Source organism: Dipodomys spectabilis, unplaced genomic scaffold, assembly GCF_019054845.1.
Source record: "Dipodomys spectabilis isolate Male_0828 unplaced genomic scaffold, ASM1905484v1 ptg000416l, whole genome shotgun sequence".
In the NCBI taxonomy this organism is placed as follows: Eukaryota; Metazoa; Chordata; class Mammalia; order Rodentia; family Heteromyidae; genus Dipodomys; species Dipodomys spectabilis.
The window spans coordinates 1,164,664-1,182,798 of record NW_024871093.1 but is presented as its reverse complement, the minus strand read 5'-3'; the positions used below and the strand labels follow the sequence as shown (position 1 = coordinate 1,182,798).

Sequence of the window (18,135 nt, the reverse complement as noted above, 5' to 3'; positions counted from 1 at the left end):
GAGTCTGTAATATCAGGAACAGGATAGTTCTTCCCCAAGCTGTATCTCTGTGGTACCTAGAACCATAACTTTTGATAACATAAAAAATATAAGCTGGGTGGCTCATTCCTGCAATCCTAGCTACTCAAGAGGCTGAGATCTGAGTATCACAGTTCAAAGTCAGCCTAGGCAGACAAGTTTGTGAGACTCATCCCCAATAAACTAGAAAAAAAAAAAGCAAGAAATGGAGGTGTGGCTCAATTGGCAGAGCACTAGCCTTGAGCAAAAAAAAAAAAAGGTCAGGAACAATGGTCAGGCCCTAAGTACAAGCCCCAAGACTGGAATCCAAAAAAAATGCTAGACAGTAACATCAAGTATATACTATTGGGAAAATGACCCATGAAACACTTGGGCAGGGATGGAAGGAGGAAAGTAAAGGAATGGGTGACACTGTCCAAAAAGAAGAACGTACGCATTGCCTGACATGAAATGGTAGCCATTCTGTGTAACACTTAATAAAATTATTTTAAAATAAAATGCAAAAAAAATCAAGTAACTTCTCTGCACCTTCCCTTTGAGCCAAATGATCCACTTTAAAATTAATCTGTGGGCTGGGAAGGTGGCTCAGTGTTAGAGTGCTTGCCTTGCATGCATGAGGCCCTGGGTTCAATTCCTCAGCACCACATAAGCAGAAAAAAAAAGCTGGAAGTGGTGCTATGGCTCAAGTGGTAGAGCGCTAGCCTTGAGCTAAAGAGCTGAGGGACAGTGCCCAGGCCCAGAGTTCAGGCCCCACGACCGGACCAGAAAGGAGGAGAGAGGAGAGAGGAGAGAGGAGAGAGGAGAGAGGAGAGAGGAGAGAGGAGAGAGGAGAGAGGGGAGAGAGGAGAGAGAGAGAGAGAGAGAGAGAGAGAGAGAGAGAGAGAGAGAGAAAGAGAGAGAGAGAGAAAGAGAGAGAGAGAGAAAGAGAGAGAAAGAGAGAAAGAGAGAAAGAGAGAAAGAAAAAGAAAGAAGAGAGAGAAAGAAAGAAAGAAAGAGAGAAAGAAAGAAAGAGAGAGAGAGAGAAAGAAGAAGAAAGAAAGAAAGAAAGAAAGAAAGAAAGAAAGAAAGAAAGAAAGAAAGAAAGAAAGAAAGAAAGAAAGAAAGAAAGAAAGAAAGAAAGAAAATTAAGCTGTACTGGTCACATTTTAAGGTCTTTGATGGAAGCTTTCCAAAATAGACTTAATTCTGTCTTATGATGTAGTTAGAAGTAATGATGACCCACTTAGCTAAGAGTTTTTTAAACAGGGTGACAAGAGTGACAAGGGCCAGTGGTCACAAACATTTTTGAGAGCTTATTCTTCCATAAAGCATTCGTACTTCAACCCCGCCTCCTAACCACTCATTGGGGTGAGTTCTAACACTGGATCACAACTGCTGTTTGTCATCAGGAGATCCCAAAAGCTCTGAAATTCAAGTTTCCCCATAACTTACTTGGCAGCGCAACTTAATGAATCTGATCTCATTTGAAGGCAAAGCTACCTTGCACTAACATGAGGCTACTTAAGATTTTAGTTATTCCATTTGATGTGTTATCTATAAACTTTGTACACAAATACGAAGGTGTATGATTACCAAGTGTTGTCCCAGATTGCCAAGGTTACTTAATAAAAATATTGGTACCCTAATATTTTTCTAAGCCCCCCAAATCTCAAAATTCTGAAATTCCTGGCCTTGAGGGGGTAAGATCAAGTATTATAAATTTCTATTATCAATCTCTTACACAGAAACTCAGACCCCTCAAGGTGTGCCATATAACTTTATCCAGGAAGGAACACTGCACTGCATTATTTTTTTTTAATTTTATTGTGAAAATACCATACAGAGGAGTTAAATTACATGGGCAAGATAATGAGTACATTTCTTATCAAGCATTGTTGCCTCCTCCTTTGTTTCCCCTTCCTATCCCTTCCCATCTCTCTCCCCCCACACATTGTCCACCCCTACCCCTACCCTCCCCCAGCCACTGCCATCGCCACAGTTGTAAAGTTCGTTTTTCGACATGACTTGTACATCTCATTGTTGCAATGGGTCCACCTGTATCCCTATTTAAATGATTTGTTTTTTCCCCTCCCCCTCCACAAATTATACCAACATCAAATACAGTGAAGGCAAGGGTTATACCATGGGGGAGCTGGCATTATTTTTTAGAACCAATTATCTTAAAACTTAGGAAATTATTAAGTGGATAACACTGATCGCAATGGCAATAATGCAAAGGGCCTAGTGCTTACCTTGCCTAGGACAGTGAGGCATGGTTTCGGGTCCAATTCTGGCTGTTCCAGCTTCACCACTCCTACCCAGCCATATTCATACAGGTCCTCTTCATCATTGTTATTACACAGGCCCAGTGGGTGCATCTGGGAAACAAAACAGAAAGAGATTTCAATAGGCTGGACACAAACTTGCTTGCTTCACATTATACATTTCTCAGACTCCAGGAAAAGCAACCTCAAAACTTAAAACTTTAAAGCAGGGACAATTTTTCAACCTATGAGGAATCCTTTTTCAGTACCATGAGCGGAATGAACATTGAAACTCAAAAGAAAGTCACCATAAAATATTTTATTGGTGTTTTCTACAATGGTCATCCAAGGTGGAAACTATTCAATAGGGGGTAAAGAAAAAACAGCACAACTCTCTTATAAACACCAATCTAAACTGCTGTGAAATACCATCAATTTAACATTGAGTTATCATTATAAGTAAACGAACTAAGCTAGCATCCAAGATGATTCAGCTTTTAGACTTTAAGGGTGCATAGAACCACAACTGCCGTTTACCATTAGAATTAGACAATTTATACAAGAGACCTAAAGACACAGTCCAGACTTTATCAAGAAACAAGAAGGTGTGTGATAGAATCACCAATATAATTAACAGGTGAAAAATTATTTCTGATTACTGGGAAATTAATAAAATTCTTTGAGCAGGGGCTGGGAAGGTGGCTCAGTGGTAGAGCGCTTGCCTTGCATGCATGAGGCCCTGGGTTCGATTCCTCAACACCACATAAGCAGAAAAAAAAAGCCAGAAGTGACATTGTGGCTCAAGTGGTAGAGCGCTAGCTTTGAGCTGAAGAGCTGAGGGGCAGCGCCCAGGCCTAGAGTTCAGGCCCACGACCAGATGCCCGCCCCCCCCCCCCAAAAAATTCTTTGAGCATAATATCAAAGATTGGTCTGAGAGACAGTGTCAAATGTTCTTATGTAAAAATCCGAAAACCAAAACAAATTAAGGTTTGTGCTATCATGCAGCTATATTGGCCCTGGAGCTCTTCAGAACAATATGGAAAGAGGAAGTAGTCAGAGCTAAACTCAATTTATCAAGAAGTGATGAGGAAGCACTGCTGTGGCTCAAAGTGGTAGAGCGCTCAGACTCTGAGTTCAGGCCCCACACTGACAATCAAACGAACAAATAAATAGTAGACATGATGAGCCTAGCACTGCATGTGTTAAGCTCTTATACAAGCCAAAGTAATATGTTGTTAGATTTAAGGTAAGTTAGGGACCTAACAAGAGACCTAAGAATCCACCATAGTAGCATAAGGGCCCCAAATACATCAATGTCCAAATCTCTGAATGCTTACATAAGATACTTGGTAGATGGGATTAAGTTTGAGATGGCAGGTTCCCTGGATAGGATAGACTCAAAGTATTATAAGGATCCTTCAAGAAGAAAGGACATCTGAGAGACACAGAGAAGAGGTGACACCAGAAACAGAGGTTGGATGGTGTGCTTTGAAGTTGGAGGACAATTAGTCCAGGAAACCTGAGCCTGGAGAAGTTGGTAGATGCAAAGAAACAATTCCCCCCTACAACTTGCTTAAAAATGTAGTCCTGCAGACCCATTCTGTACTTCTCGCCACTAGAACTTTAGGAGGATTGTTGTTGCTTTAAGCCACTAAATCTGTAATAACTTGTTATAACAGCAAATAGGAAACTAATACATACATCACATCCCCTACTTATCTTACAAATAAGAAGTTCAAAATAAATGGCTTTTCCAAGACAACAAAAGCAACCAAGTGACAAGCCCTTAGGTGATCCAGGCTTCAGACTCATATTCCAATGCCTTCTTACTCTGCTTACTCCCTCTCTGTCCCCAACAGATGGTCCCTTCCTCTGAGAACTGGCCATATGACTGGCAGAGAAGGCAAAGAGAAAATTTTCGGGGAAAAAACTGTTTCTAGCTCAAAATTCTGTTATATTTGGGTGTACTATGAGTTTAGTGTGACCAATCAGAGGTACTAGAATGTCTGGGGAGGCTTTGTGCACAACTCCTGGGCCTCAAGTGAAGACTGATATTGATCATGGCAGTCAGTGGTCCCAAGTCTGATGCAAGAGATGATGTAGACTTGAGGGAAAAGAGGAATAACATCAGCTTCATCAATAGAAAATGTCACATTCTACCTAGAGAAGGCAGAGGCAAATGTTCAAAGCTAGAAAGGTGTTTGGACAACAATAGCATCACAAGTTCTTAGGCAGAAGATGGCACACTGACAACAGGTATTTAGGCAAATGACAACACAGCTTCAGACAGTGATGTGTCCTGACTCTAGAGACAAGGAGGAGAGGTCAGAGGGTACAGCCTGGAGAAGAAAGACCTTTTGGAATATGAATTCCAGGGAACAATGTAGAAAGGGTTGCTTAAGTCAAGTTAGGCAAGTGAGGGGTCACTCTGCTTAGCAGAAGGTGCCAAAAGGGCAGTCAACAGCTACCTTTGTAGTGGATGAGTACTTGATCCCTGGGAATTCTAAGACAAGAGATACAGAGCCCAGGGACAGCTAATTTTACACAAGTCTTCAAGCTCAAAGAATTTGCCCAATGGAACACTGAGGGCTCTGTAGCTTGGAGAACAAAATCTTTTCTCCTACATGCCTCTGAAGAGTTTAAGACTAGTACGTGCTAGAATATTCTATAATTACTAAATGGGGCAGCTACAAAATGCTAAGATTTCCACCTATAAAATGTGATGATGATAATTGTGTCAACAGCTCAATTGCCTTGGACCTCCAGGAAAGGGCATCCCAGCACAGTTCAAGCTTCCTGAAGTACCAAGCCAAGTCTTGTAATGGCAACCCTTTCTGCTACGCTCCATGAGAATTTCTAGCATATTAACATGACTTGGAGGCTTTTAGACAGATGGCTGCTTTCTGTTATATACTTATGGAGTTTGGTCAATGACACAGCGTTGCTTTGGAAGAATAGAAGTATCATCCAGGTCTATGACCTTGTATGTTTCCTAACTTCACATGTGGACATACTGAGGTCATTTATATAAAATGTTCAGAATAAGCAAACCCATTAGAGACAGAAAGCTGGCTAGTGGTTGCCATGTGGCGGGGGTGGGGTGGGGTGGGGTGGGGGGTGGGGGGGAAGGCGTAGAGCGGGGGGAGGATAAAATGGGGAGTGACAGCTTAATGGGTAAAGGGTGATGAAAATATTCTGGAACTACATAGTGTTCGTGGTTGTTCCACACTGCTAACATCCTAAATGTAACTGAAATATGTGCTTCAAGATGGCTTAAAATGGTGGATTTTTATCAAACAACAGTCCTAAGAGTTTACTTAGAAATTACCTATTTCCTGACTAGTGCTGCCTTCAGCTAATGTAGGATCCACAGCAGAGGACAAGGTGGCTTCCATTCTTCCAGAACATAAGTCATTTACAGTGGCCCTCTGGAAATTGTGCCCTGTGGAATATGCCCCTTATGATGAAAAACAGGTTCTTACACAAGTAAATTACACTGAGAAATACTTCTCAGGGGCTACGGTTCTACATTTGTAAATGAAAGCTAAAGCCATCATTTCCTACTCTGATTGTAAATTGGCCTTGGTGTTTAATAAGATAATTATTTCATAATTGAACACATTGGAGAAATGCTAAGTTAGGGAAAGCAAAAATAGAGGCATTAAAAGAATTAAGGCAAAACTACCTATCCTCAAATGCTGAATACCTATAACACAAAGATTAAAGTCAATGGTGGAAAGAGATGGAGGGACAAGGCAGCTGGAGAGAAAGCAAGGTCTGGGAAAGCAGCAATGTCAGTAGGGGGAGAGAGAGATTAAGATGGCAATGGAGAACAGCAGAAGTCAAAATTTAGGCCTGACCCACTGCACTCATAGTGAGAAGTGGCCCAAGCTGTAGCAGAGCTCAGGACCAAGGGAAAGGTGGATCAAGAATAAGCCCCCAAAGCCGGGCACCCAGTGGCTCACACCTGCAATTCTAGCTACTCAGGAGGCTGTGATCTGAGGATCACAGAAAAGTCCCCATGAGACTCTTGTCTTCAATTAACTACTCAAAAACCAGAACTGGCACTGTGGCCCAAAGTGATAGAGCATGGAGCCTTGAGGAAGATAGCTGAGGGACAGCACCCAGGCGCTGAGTTCAAGCCCCACCATCACCACCAACAACAACAATAACAAAAGAACAAGCCTCCAGACAGGCAGAAATCTTTACTAAGTAAGCATCCAACACACCCAGAGGCCCCTGAGGTCTGTGAGGCAGGTGACCCACCCCCCACTGCCTTCTGGGGCCCTCTCCCCTCTACAACACTCCAGTTTCCCACTCTCCTCCCCCATCAAATCTTCTAATCACACTGGTGTCAGCTCCACAGGTCAGCCCTGTCAGGCTATGGACTTCAGAATAGAATCACAGAACCAGTGAGTGCAAGCATAGGTTGGTATGATTGTTTGTATTCCTGTGGAGGAAAAAGGAGCCACTAAAACCACATCTCAGACGACTGAAAGGCTACCTCACTATCCTTGCCACATCTCCCTCTACAAGTTTCTTCTGAGTTTCTTATTCCTGTTTACAAATTTTGTTTGTTTGTTGGTCCTGGGGCTTGAACTTTGGGCCTAGGCGCTGCCCCTCAGCTTTTCAGCTCAAGGCTAGCACTTTACCACTTGAGCCACAGCAACACTTCCAAGTTTTTGTTTATGTGGTACTGAGAATTTAACCCAGGGCCTCATGCATGTGAGGCAAGCATTCTAACCACTGAGCCACCTTCCCAGCCCTGCTGCTATTATTCCTTTTTCTTTTTTTTTTTGGGTCCGGTCGTGGGGCCTGAACTCTGGGCCTGGGTGCTGTCACTCAGCTCTTCAGCTCAAGGCTAGCGCTCTACCACTTGAGCCACAGTGCCACTTCTGGCTTTTTTCTTTTTGCTTATGTGGTGCTGAGGAATCGAGCCCAGGGCCTCATGCATGCAAGGCAAGCGCTCTACCACTGAGCCACCTTCCCAGCCCCATGCTGCTACTATTCTTAAACTGAAGAGAAGACTGCAGGATTCAAGTCCTTGGCAGCTGGCCCCGACAACACTATCAGCTTCCAGAAATGCTGGCCATTCTAGGCCTCCAGACATTTATACCCTGAGTTATAGGCTCTGCAGAATGTTTTATAGGAAAGTAGACAGTTAAAAGATGAACACATTCACTATTGAACTGACAGGTCACAAAGGATGGAGTCTTCTAGGCAAAGGGATTGAAGGCAAATGAGCATGTTAAGTCTTGGGGAAGTGAAGCAGAAAGCTTTTCCATTCAATGGCATATAGTTATATATTTTAGTTTGGGTGCTTGTTGGTATGGTTTTGTTTTTGTAGTATTGGGGTTTGAACTCAGGTCCACATGCTTGGTTGGCAAGTCCTCTACCACTTGAGCCATGCCTCCAACCTTACCATGTTTAGGAATTCTTAATTCATCCTGACAGCAAATTTTTGGGGTAACCAATGACAGTTACTAGACTATGCAAATAAATTGCAAATTAGAATGGCAAATCAGCAACCAAGGCAAAATGGAGTCCATGAAAGCCATGTTAGTTAATAACTGGATCCCACTTAAATTAAATGGCTCACAATCCAGTTTAAAGACTATAGAGAAAAATATGCATGGATGCTTTCACACAGAAGGATCACAAAACTAAAAAAGAATTTTGGGCAAAGCATAAAGTCTTACCACTTGGAAAACAACTCCTGATGATCATGCTGCTAAAGTCAAAGTTAAGTAGATAAGATCTCATTTATATTTTCAGATAATTCTGTTGTATCCTAGCACTGCCCACTTGAAATTCACTGTTTCTCCTCAGAAATTAGTACAAGGGCTATAACTGCAATTTAACATGTTATATTCAAAACCAAACTATTATTTGGATTTTAATTTCTTAATATATAGTCCCAAACTCATTTTTTTTCTATTATCTTAGGTAGGCCTTGTGGTACATGCCTGAAATTCGGTCAGGAGAAAGAACTTCAAGGCTGGCCACTATACAAAAGCGGACGACCCTTTCTGAAAAACTGAAAAGTGAGAAGCAAAAGGACTGGGGGTGTGACTCAGAGGCCCTGAGCTCAATCCCCAGTACTACAAAAATAAAAGAAAAGGGCCTCATGAGACTTTTCTGAAGCCAGGAGCCAGTGGCTGAGATCTGAGGATTGCTACCTTTTTATTTATTTTAAATTTATTTATTTTTATTTTATTTTTGTGGGTCATGGGGCTTGAATTCTGGGCCTGGGCGGTGTTCTTCAGCTCTTCACCTCAAGGCTAGCTAGCACTCTACCACTTGAGCCACAGTGCCACTTCCGGTATTCTGAGTGGTTTATTGGAGATAAAGTCTCACAGACTTTCGTGTATGGGCTGGCTTTGAACCGCAATCCTAAGATCTAAGCCGCCTGAGTAGCTAGGATTACAGGAGTGAGCCATCTGTGCCCGGCTAGAGTGCTACTGGAGCTGAAGAACTCAGGGACAGCACCCAGGCCCAGAGTTCAAGCCCCACGACTGACCAAAAAAAGAAGACTTTCTGAATAACAAGCAGCTGTCAGGCACCTTCTATATTTGAAATTCACATTCTCCCAAAGATTCAGCTACAGGTTGCTTCTACACTATTGCCCCTGTCATCATGTAAAAACCATGCTTCCTAATTCACGAATATTCATAGCAGCCAGTGGCACTCAGACTGACTACTTGTGGACCTGTGCTTGCTTCTGAATGTTTACTCCTTCAAAGATTAATCTTAGAAACTGCAGTATACAATGTTTAAGCAAATTAACTTCGAATTTCATGTGGAACATTGAGGTTTACCCAACCAAATATTTGAAATTTAAGATATTTTTGCTTTACTATTTTTAGGAAAAATGAATTATGTGTATGAACTTGGGGACATCATTAAGAAATACTAATAAAAACACAAAAAGAAAAAAAATAAAAGATACTCAGAAACCTAGAATGGAACTTGACGCGCAGATTCCACTAAACAGTACACATTTTTCTTCTCCACTAAGAAGTTGAAAAAATGACCTAAAATGAGAAGATAAGCAAAATTCTTTGGATGGTTCCACAGACTAACTTCACACATATAATGAACTACAATTAAAAATACAATAAACTACACAAAGTATGAAGTTTTGTAACTTTGATCTTGTGCTACCAGAACAATACCTTTGGGTGCCCAACATCTGCCTAAGTCAACTGAAGGAAAAATGCCCAGTTAGTCCTCCACCATGAATTCTGACATCATTATAAAGCAGTGGCTTTTACTCTACTATTCCTTATTTTTTTTGTCCCAAGGGGTCCGTTGGAAAGAAAACAATGTGAGCTTTGGGATTGTGCAATTCTGTCTCTAAATGAACACTTCTGCCTCTTATGAAGTACACAATAAACCTCAACTTTCTCACATGCCCTTCAAGACCAGCTAAATGTCACCTTCCGTGCACCCATTCAACTAAGTGGCTTCCACATCTTTGAACCCACTTTATATGATGCTTACTGTAATTCTAGTTCCTTATCTCTTAATACAGTTACCTGCTTCTAGAAGGGCAGTATTACTCAGAGGTCTCCTGCATCCTATAGGTGCTCAATAAATGACTGTTGGCCGGACAAACAGCTTTTGGCTTCTTTGCTATGCCTCCTGCCTTGTTTTTTTGTTTTTGTTTGGTTTTTTTTTTTTGGGGGGGGGGGAGCTACATGGGACTCACAGCTAAGAGAGGGACTAGAGCAAATAGATTAGGATTTAATCAAATTGTATAAAGTTCAAAACAGCTAGCTCTTATAGATGTTGCTCACCAAGCCAACAAAGACCTTCCAGGGCAAAGAAAACGTGCACTGGCAAAGGAGCAAAGGTTGTCCTTCCGCCCCATGGAACCGCAGTGGCCCCAGTGTGTCCATGCAAGGAACACAACACAGCTGCACCTGCAGGCTGGTGATAGTGCCTCAAAATGGCAGTGGAAGGAATAGGAGAAAAGAGGGCCCTCCTCCCCCAAATTCCCAAGTCTCAAGTTTTCCCACCCATGTCCATACAATCTGAGAAGCTACTGTCGTCAACAACCAAATAAGGAACTGAATCAGAGGCAGGATAGGATTGTCAAACTTCATAGTTCTGAACTAAAGAATGAAATATGACAGTTCTACAGCAAAGTAAAGACTAAGAGTATGGATGAACATACAATTAGTTTCAGAAAAAAGCAAAAAGTTACACAAGAATTGTAAACCTGAATGGTCCGGCTGAGAATTCTGACTACCATCTAATACAAACCCTGAACTAAACAATAACTGTGGATGTAGATGAGTAGGGGTGAGGAATAAGAGACCAAATTCTTCATATAACACAGCAGAAAGTTCAAAAAAAAAAACAGGATTCTAAAATGGACTGAAGGGCTGGGAAGGTGGCTTAGTGGTAGAGTGCTTGCCTTGCATATAAGGCCCTGGGTTCAATTCCTCAGCACCACCTAATCAGAAAAAGCCGGAAGTGGCACTGTGGCTCAAGTGATAGTGATCACTTTGAGCTAAAGAGCTGATGGACAGCGCCCAGGCCCAGAGTTTAGGCCCCCATGACTGACAAAAAAAAAAAAAGGACTGGAAATAAGAAGCAGGAGAATGAACATTCTTCACAGAAGTTCAAAAGTATTCAGAGGTAAAGAGCAGAAGAAACCACTGAAGAGTTGGAAATAGTTACCTCTGATCTGACAACAGCAATCATGGATGGGAAAGGAATGCACTTTTAAAATCATAAGCCATAAAGTACCTTCTGCTCTTTTATGAACATAGGCACATTATTTTGACAAAAAACTGTATGCACTGGCCAACAGCAGTTTCTTCCTCCTGGGCTCCCAATAAACTAGGAGCCTTCCCCATTGGAAAAGTAAGGGAATAATTTTGTCAGGCTCAAGAGAGAGCTCAAAGACTGCCTGCATGATATGGTGGACACTTGATTGGAGACTGCCAGGATTCCTGATCTGGGTGCCATCCAGGCCCTGGGGAACAGGGCACAGATATAACTCAGAAAGACATTGTAGAAGAAGAACCAGAACCTTCACCATCCTCAACCAAAAAACAAGCAAACAAACAAAAAACTACTGAATGGCACCAGACCATGGCATGGATTTGAGTGTTACAGAGAGGACAGGCGCAATAGGCAAGGTAATCCTTCTGAGGAGTCCCAATTCTATCCTAGAGACATGGATAGATCCTATGAACTCTAGAAGGGAAAAATAACACCCCACCTGCATTTCTAAATAAGGAGAGGCTAAGGCAAAATGGCTAATAACAAGCATCATATATACCAGACCATCTGTAGTATCAGGTACAGAACAAGCGGTTTTATTCTGAAATATGAAAACAGATCTTCAAATTTCAAGAGTCCAACAAGGTTGATTATTATAGTTTCACTGTTTTGTTAATAGACAACAACCACAACAAAAAGTATGGAAACAGCTAAGCCAAAAGATGAGGTTACATATCTGGAGAAAAAGAACTATGTTCCCTTGAGGATGGTCCATTAAACCAAGCTTTGAAACCAGGACCAGCTTTTTAAGAAGCTTTCAGCACAAAATCCTTGAGATACGCTGCTGCACTTTGTACATATTTGAAAGGGCATATCTGAAACTAGGGCGGGTGGTGCTTTTATCCAAAGTTACAATATCTCTACATTCAACTGAGGGCTTAAAATAACTTCAAACAGGCCGCCTGCTTCTAAGTGGGTTACTGTTACACAGAAGCCAAACACTAAACTAACAGGAGGAAGAGACATTTCACTCTGTAATATTATCTCATCCAAAAATTCCTGGAGATTTAAAAGGGAAACTTCCTTCCTTTTGTCCTCTCATTGCTATGCTCAGGGCAGAGTGTCACTAAAGTCCAGAATTTCACATCAATCAGTCCAGCTCTTTTCTTAAAGGTATGCTGGTTAGACTCAAAGCTTATAATTTATGGGAAGGAATGGAAAAATGATTGCCCCACCCATTCTTCCCTAGAATCATTAAGGATTACTGCCCCCCTCCTATGACCAAAGAAATAAACAATTTTAGATTTTTTGATCCAAAAGCCTAAGCCTTTATCTGGATCTAGAATCCAGAAGAATGTGAACACAATTTTCTCCAGTTGCCATTGCGATGGGGTCTGCAGTGAGAACTGACACAGACACAAAAAAGGTACTGCTGCCAGGTGCCGGTGGCTTATGCCTGAAATCTGAAGATTGAGGCTGGAAGTCAGCCCGACAGAAACCTCTAAAGGACTCTTGCCTCCAATTAACCACCAAAAAGCTGAAAATAGAGCTATGGCTCAATGGTAAAGCATCAGTCTTGAGCAGAAAAAGCTAAAGTGTCTAGGAATCAAGTTCAAGCCTCAGGATCTGTGTGTGTGTGTGTGTGTACACGCACGCATGCGCGCGCGCACACACACACAAGTGTTAGAGGCTCTCTGCCTCTGGCTACTGTTTGCTGGACACTTCCAACTGCAAAGTATCTGAGGATTAAACCAACACTTCTCTACTGGAGAATCTCATCTTCTAAATAAATACTCAGTTGGAATTTCCCCCAATCAGTGCCATTTTGAGAGAGAGAGAGAGAGAGAGAAACAAGAACAAGAACAGCTTCTATCTTCTTTCATACCAAAAGAAAATACTGATGAATGTAGTATAAAAACAATGCATGTAAGATTTTAAGAAAAGTTTCATGAACACAACAATTTATAAATCATTCTGTATCTAGCCAAAAGTGGATGGGTTGGAGAGTAAAGAGATTTTTTTTTTCAAGGCAAGTGCTCTTCTATTTAGACCACTCTTGATTTTTCTTTGGAAGATTCTGGTATTCATTTGTGACTTTTTCTGAGCACTGTTCCTGTGGATGGACAGTGAGCAAGCGAAAGAAATTGAGACAGGAGTCCTCCCTTACTATAATGACTAGTAGTTTGAAAAGTATTCTAAAATACCACATTCATGGATATGATAGGTGACTGAAACTGTAAGCTCATCAGGACTTTTTCCTCTAAATCAGCTCTCTATAATACAGGTGGACAGTAATAAACACTGTAACATGCATTGTCAAAGAGACATGTTTGGGCTAGGAATGTGGCTTAGTAGTAGAGTGCTTAACTAGCATGAATGAAGCCCTGGGTTTGATTCCTCAGTACCACATAAACAGAAAAAGTTAGAAGTAGTGCTGTGGCTCAAGTGGTAGAGTACTAGCCTTGAGCAAAAGAAGCTCTGGGACAGTGCCCATGCCCTAAGTTCAAACCCCAGGACTGGCAAAAAAAAAAAAAAAAGACGAGTTCCTTTCCCAGAACACAGTATTGCCTCCAATAGACTGGTTTGTCAAGACCACACATCCCCTGAAAGCTATTTGGGAGTAGAGAACCAGGCATTTGTATGGCACCAAGTGTGTACTATGGTTTTCAAAGAGAAAGCACATGCTGGCTACAGCTATAAAAACACCAGTCAGGTGAAGCACATAGGGTAGGATCATCAATAAGTACAAATTGACGATGGCTACAGTTTAGCTCGTTACTCTTAACACTGACTACAGAAATATGTAGCTACACCATCATTTCATTCCCTTTCTCCAACACACAAATCAGAAAAATACTCAAAACACAAACAAGACTGAAAATCCCTTTGACGGCTAGGTATCAATGGCTCATACTTATAATCATAGCTACTTAGGAGGCTGAGATCCTAGGATTATGGTTCAAAGCCAGCCAGGCAGAAAAGTCCAAGAGACATTCTTATCTCCAATTAACTAGATATACACACAAAGTCTAACTCATGAATGTTTAAAGCAACATATCTATACAAGTCAAAAGGTGGAATAACCTAAATGTCTACCAACCATTCAACAAAATGGGTAAACAAAATGTGATATATCCACATGACTTAATATCATATTGAATGAAAGAAGCCAGTCACAAAAGTCCACATGTCTTACATAAAAGACTAGAACAGGGAAATCTATAAAGATGTAAAGTATATAGAGACATGAGTGGTTTCTTAGGACTGGAGGTTGTGTGTACTATGGGAGGGAGATGAGAAAATAGTGAGGTGAGAACTAAAAGGTAAGCGGTTTCTTTTCAAGGTGATTAAAATGTTTCTTTTAAAGAGGATTGTGGTGATGGATATACAACTCTGTGAATACATGAAAAACCACTGAGCTATATACTTTATATAGATGAATTATATAGTATGTGAATTATATCTCAATAAAGCTGTTATTAAAGAATTATGCAAATTCCAGGTATGGTGGCTCAAGCCTATAATTGCAGGGGACCACGGTTCAAGGCCTGCCCAGGCATAAAAATTCACAAGACTCTGTCTCGCTCAATGGATGTGTACAAAGATACACATCTGTTATCCCAGGAGCACAATGGTTGGCAATGGGATACATCTGTCCTCCCCAGTGACACAGATAAGCACAAGTAGGAGAATCATGGCATAGGCTGGCCTGGGCATAAAATGAGACCTTACCCTGAAAATACCAATAAAAAAGAGGAGCTGGACACATGACTCAAGTGATAAGAGTACTTGCCTAGTAAATGCCCTGAGTTCAATCCCCAGTAGGGGGAAGGGGTGATTATGCAAATAAAGAGAAAAAAGGAAAAAATATGGTGGAGCAGGGGTCTAATTATCGTCAGTGGTAAGGTGCAATGAGAAGAACATAGCTGGGCCCTGCTATCCTGGCAATTACTTTATCTCCTCAAGATTCAGCTTGCTCTTCTGTAGAACAGGCATAGGATCTGCTCCACCTACAGGAGACAGTACAAGTCAATCCACTTCACAAATGAGGACTCTAGGGTTAGGTGCAAGGGACACATTAAAGAGCTCCATAAGGGAGAAAGCATACAAACTGGGGGGTATAGTGGCACTATGAGGAGAATGAATGTGCCATAGCCTTATAGGAAATACAGTAAAAGTTGGGTAGGGCATTTCCAAGGCCACATGATCAAACAAAAACCCTAACAAAAATGATACAGGAAAGCAGGATGCCAGGGATGAATCTAGAATGAGCAAGGGGCCCTATAGAGGGAGACAGTGCCTTGAGAGCTCACTATCAGCACCCATTCATTCATACCATTCCCTGATTCTTGCAATTGTCCTGCTAAGTTTGCAAACTCAGGGTGATGGCATAGAGTACTTCAGGAAGGGACACTTGATGAAAGTCACCTGATTAAAATATTCCTGTGTAGTCTGTTAAACAGCGGGGAAGAGGGGGGGCCAAGAGGGGAGGAAACCACAGGCTCAAGTGTTAAAAGCAATAAATTATATGCTGGGCTTTGCCACCCTGTATGACCTTGGGCAAGTCGCATAAGGGCCCCATTCTGTCTGATCCCAAGAGCAAGGGGAATGCCTGCCACCTGCCTACCTCATGGGGGTTTGGGGAGGATTAATGAGATAATGTCTGAGCTGTGCTCTGGCTCCTTGGAAACAGCCATTATATACCAAGAATTATTAGCACAAGGTAGGGCAGTTATGTGCCATTTCTTCACCTCATTATGCTACCTATGTCTGATTACGTCTGCTTATAAAAGTGCTTGCTCAAAGAAGAGTGGACTGGGGAGGTCATAACCCAGGCCGGGTCTGCCCTGGTAGGTATTATTAAAGCCCCTCCCTAAATCCACACTTGTTGGCAGCAGGGCACCTTGAGAATTGAGCACAATGCTGAGCATTTAATACCAGAGACAGATGATTAAAAAGCAAAAACTAGCCCTTTGCGATCTCTTGATTTTTGGTACCATCCCCAACTTCTAACATTCACTAGGGTTGCCAGAGATGAGGGACAAGCAACTAGAGTCTTTAATCAATTCTAAGGTGTCAGATTGATGAACCAAGTTTTTGCACTGTCTAATTTCAGGGCAATCAGCTAAAGAAAACAACTCCAAGTTCATATACAAAGAAGTCTGTATTTATTGTTTCTAAGTGAAGTAATAACATGGCAAGGCCATGTATGTGAATGCTTGTGCGTGAAAGACACATACCACACAGATTAGGAACAACTGAGCACGGTGGCTCAAGTCTGTATTTCTAGCTACTTGGGATGAGAAACAGGTAAAAAAAAATTCACAAGACTCTAACTCAACCAATGGCTGAGCATGATAGTGCATGCCTGTTACCCCAGCTATGAAGCACAATGACTGGGCATGATGGCACACATCTGTCAGAGAATCGTAAGTAGAAGCATCATAATCCAGACCAGCTTGGGCATAATGTGAGATCTTACCTTGAAAATAACCAATGCAAAAAGTGGCTGAAGGAACAGCTCAAGTGATATGATAGAGAATCTATCTAACAAGCACAAGGCTGAGTTCAATCCTTAGCACAACACACACACACACACACACACACACACACACACACACACACACACACACACACACACACACACACACACACACACACACACACACACACACACACACACACACACACACACACACACACACACACACACACACACACACACACACACACACACACACACCGGGACTCTATCCATTGGGTAAACTTAATTATGCCTAGAAAGTTCACTAGCCTTACTAGGGGAGAAGTCAGATAAGAATACTCATGTGTTCAGGTTTAAGGGCACAGGATCTGTGGGCCTGTGGGCACCCTGATACATTTCCACAGAGCAGCACAGGGGAACGCTAGGAGGACTGTGAACTATGCTTCACAGCCATCTCTACCCACTCTCTTCTGAGGATGAGGTTTCATGCCCCAACCCGAAAGAACAGGGTGCAAAGGTATAACCGGCTTGCTGGCAATCTCAAATGGCCTCCTCATCAGTGGGCATCACACATCACCAACTGTTATTTCCAGACCATAAAGAAGCTGGCATCTTTGGCTATCCATCCAGCTCTGTCTCTAAGTAATAAACTGAGTTGAAAAGTAGCTGTTGTATACCTTTCTAGCTAAATGAGGAAGGCCCTTGCCTTGCCTGGTCTGATATGCCTGATCAGTGGGTGCACTCAACAATGGCCCTGACTGTGGTAAGTTTTATTTACATCAAGAGGACAGGCTGGTTCTCAGGGCCTGTTACACAAAAGCAGCAGTGAGCAAATTTAGACCCAAGTCAACCATCACCTCCTGGTACAGCCCCCTATCTGCTTTGCCATCTACACAAAAAGAAATCAATGCTGCCATTATAATGATATTGTTAAGATTAGATATAATGGGGGCTGGGAAGGTGGCTCAGTGGTAGAGCGCTTGCCTTGCATGCATGAGGCTCTGGGTTCCATTCCTCAGCACCACATAAGCAAAAAGAAAAAAAAGCCGGAAATAGTGCTGTGGCTCAAGTGGTAGGGTGCTAGCCTTGAGCTGAAGAGCTGAGGGACAGCGCCCAGGCCCAGAGTTCAAGCCCTATGACAGAGGGGGGGATGGGGGAGAGAGGGAGGGAGGAAGGGAGGGAGGAAGAAAGGAAGGAAGGAAGGAAGGAAGGAAGGAAGGAAGGAAGGAAGGAAGGAAGGAAGGAAGGCAGGCAGGCAGGCAGGCAGGCAGGCAGGCAGGCAGGCAGGCAGGCAGGCAGGCAGGAAGGCAGGCAGGCAGGCAGGCAGGCAGGAAGGCAGGAAGGAAGGAAGAAAATCCAGCCAGGTGCCAATGGCTCATTCCTATGATCCTAGCTACTCAGAAGGCTAAGATCTGAGGAATGAGGTTCAAAAACATCTGGGGCAGAAAAATTTGCAAGACTCGTATTTGCAATTAGCCAGCAAAAAAAGAGAGACAGACTGAAGGTATGACTCAAGTGGTAGAGTGCCAGCAGTAAATGGAGATCCAGAGGCTCTGAGTTCAAGTCCCAGTAGTAGCGATGGGACAACTTAGGTAATGAGCAGGGGTGATATTTAAACAAAGATTTAAGGGAAGCCGGGTGCCAGTGGCTCAT

The 18,135-nt window shown here is 42.4% G+C and overlaps 1 protein-coding gene across 2 annotated transcripts in view; it reads right to left on the bottom strand.

Moving 5' to 3' along the window:
• Positions 1-18,135, bottom strand: part of Znrf3 (zinc and ring finger 3) — a 156,995-nt gene that overhangs the window by 55,303 nt on the left and 83,557 nt on the right. For both annotated transcript variants that reach the window (XM_042667654.1, XM_042667655.1), the window contains exon 2: positions 2,250-2,375. In XM_042667654.1, the coding sequence (XP_042523588.1) occupies positions 2,250-2,375 (126 nt within the window). The remainder of the gene's footprint in view (positions 1-2,249; positions 2,376-18,135) is intronic.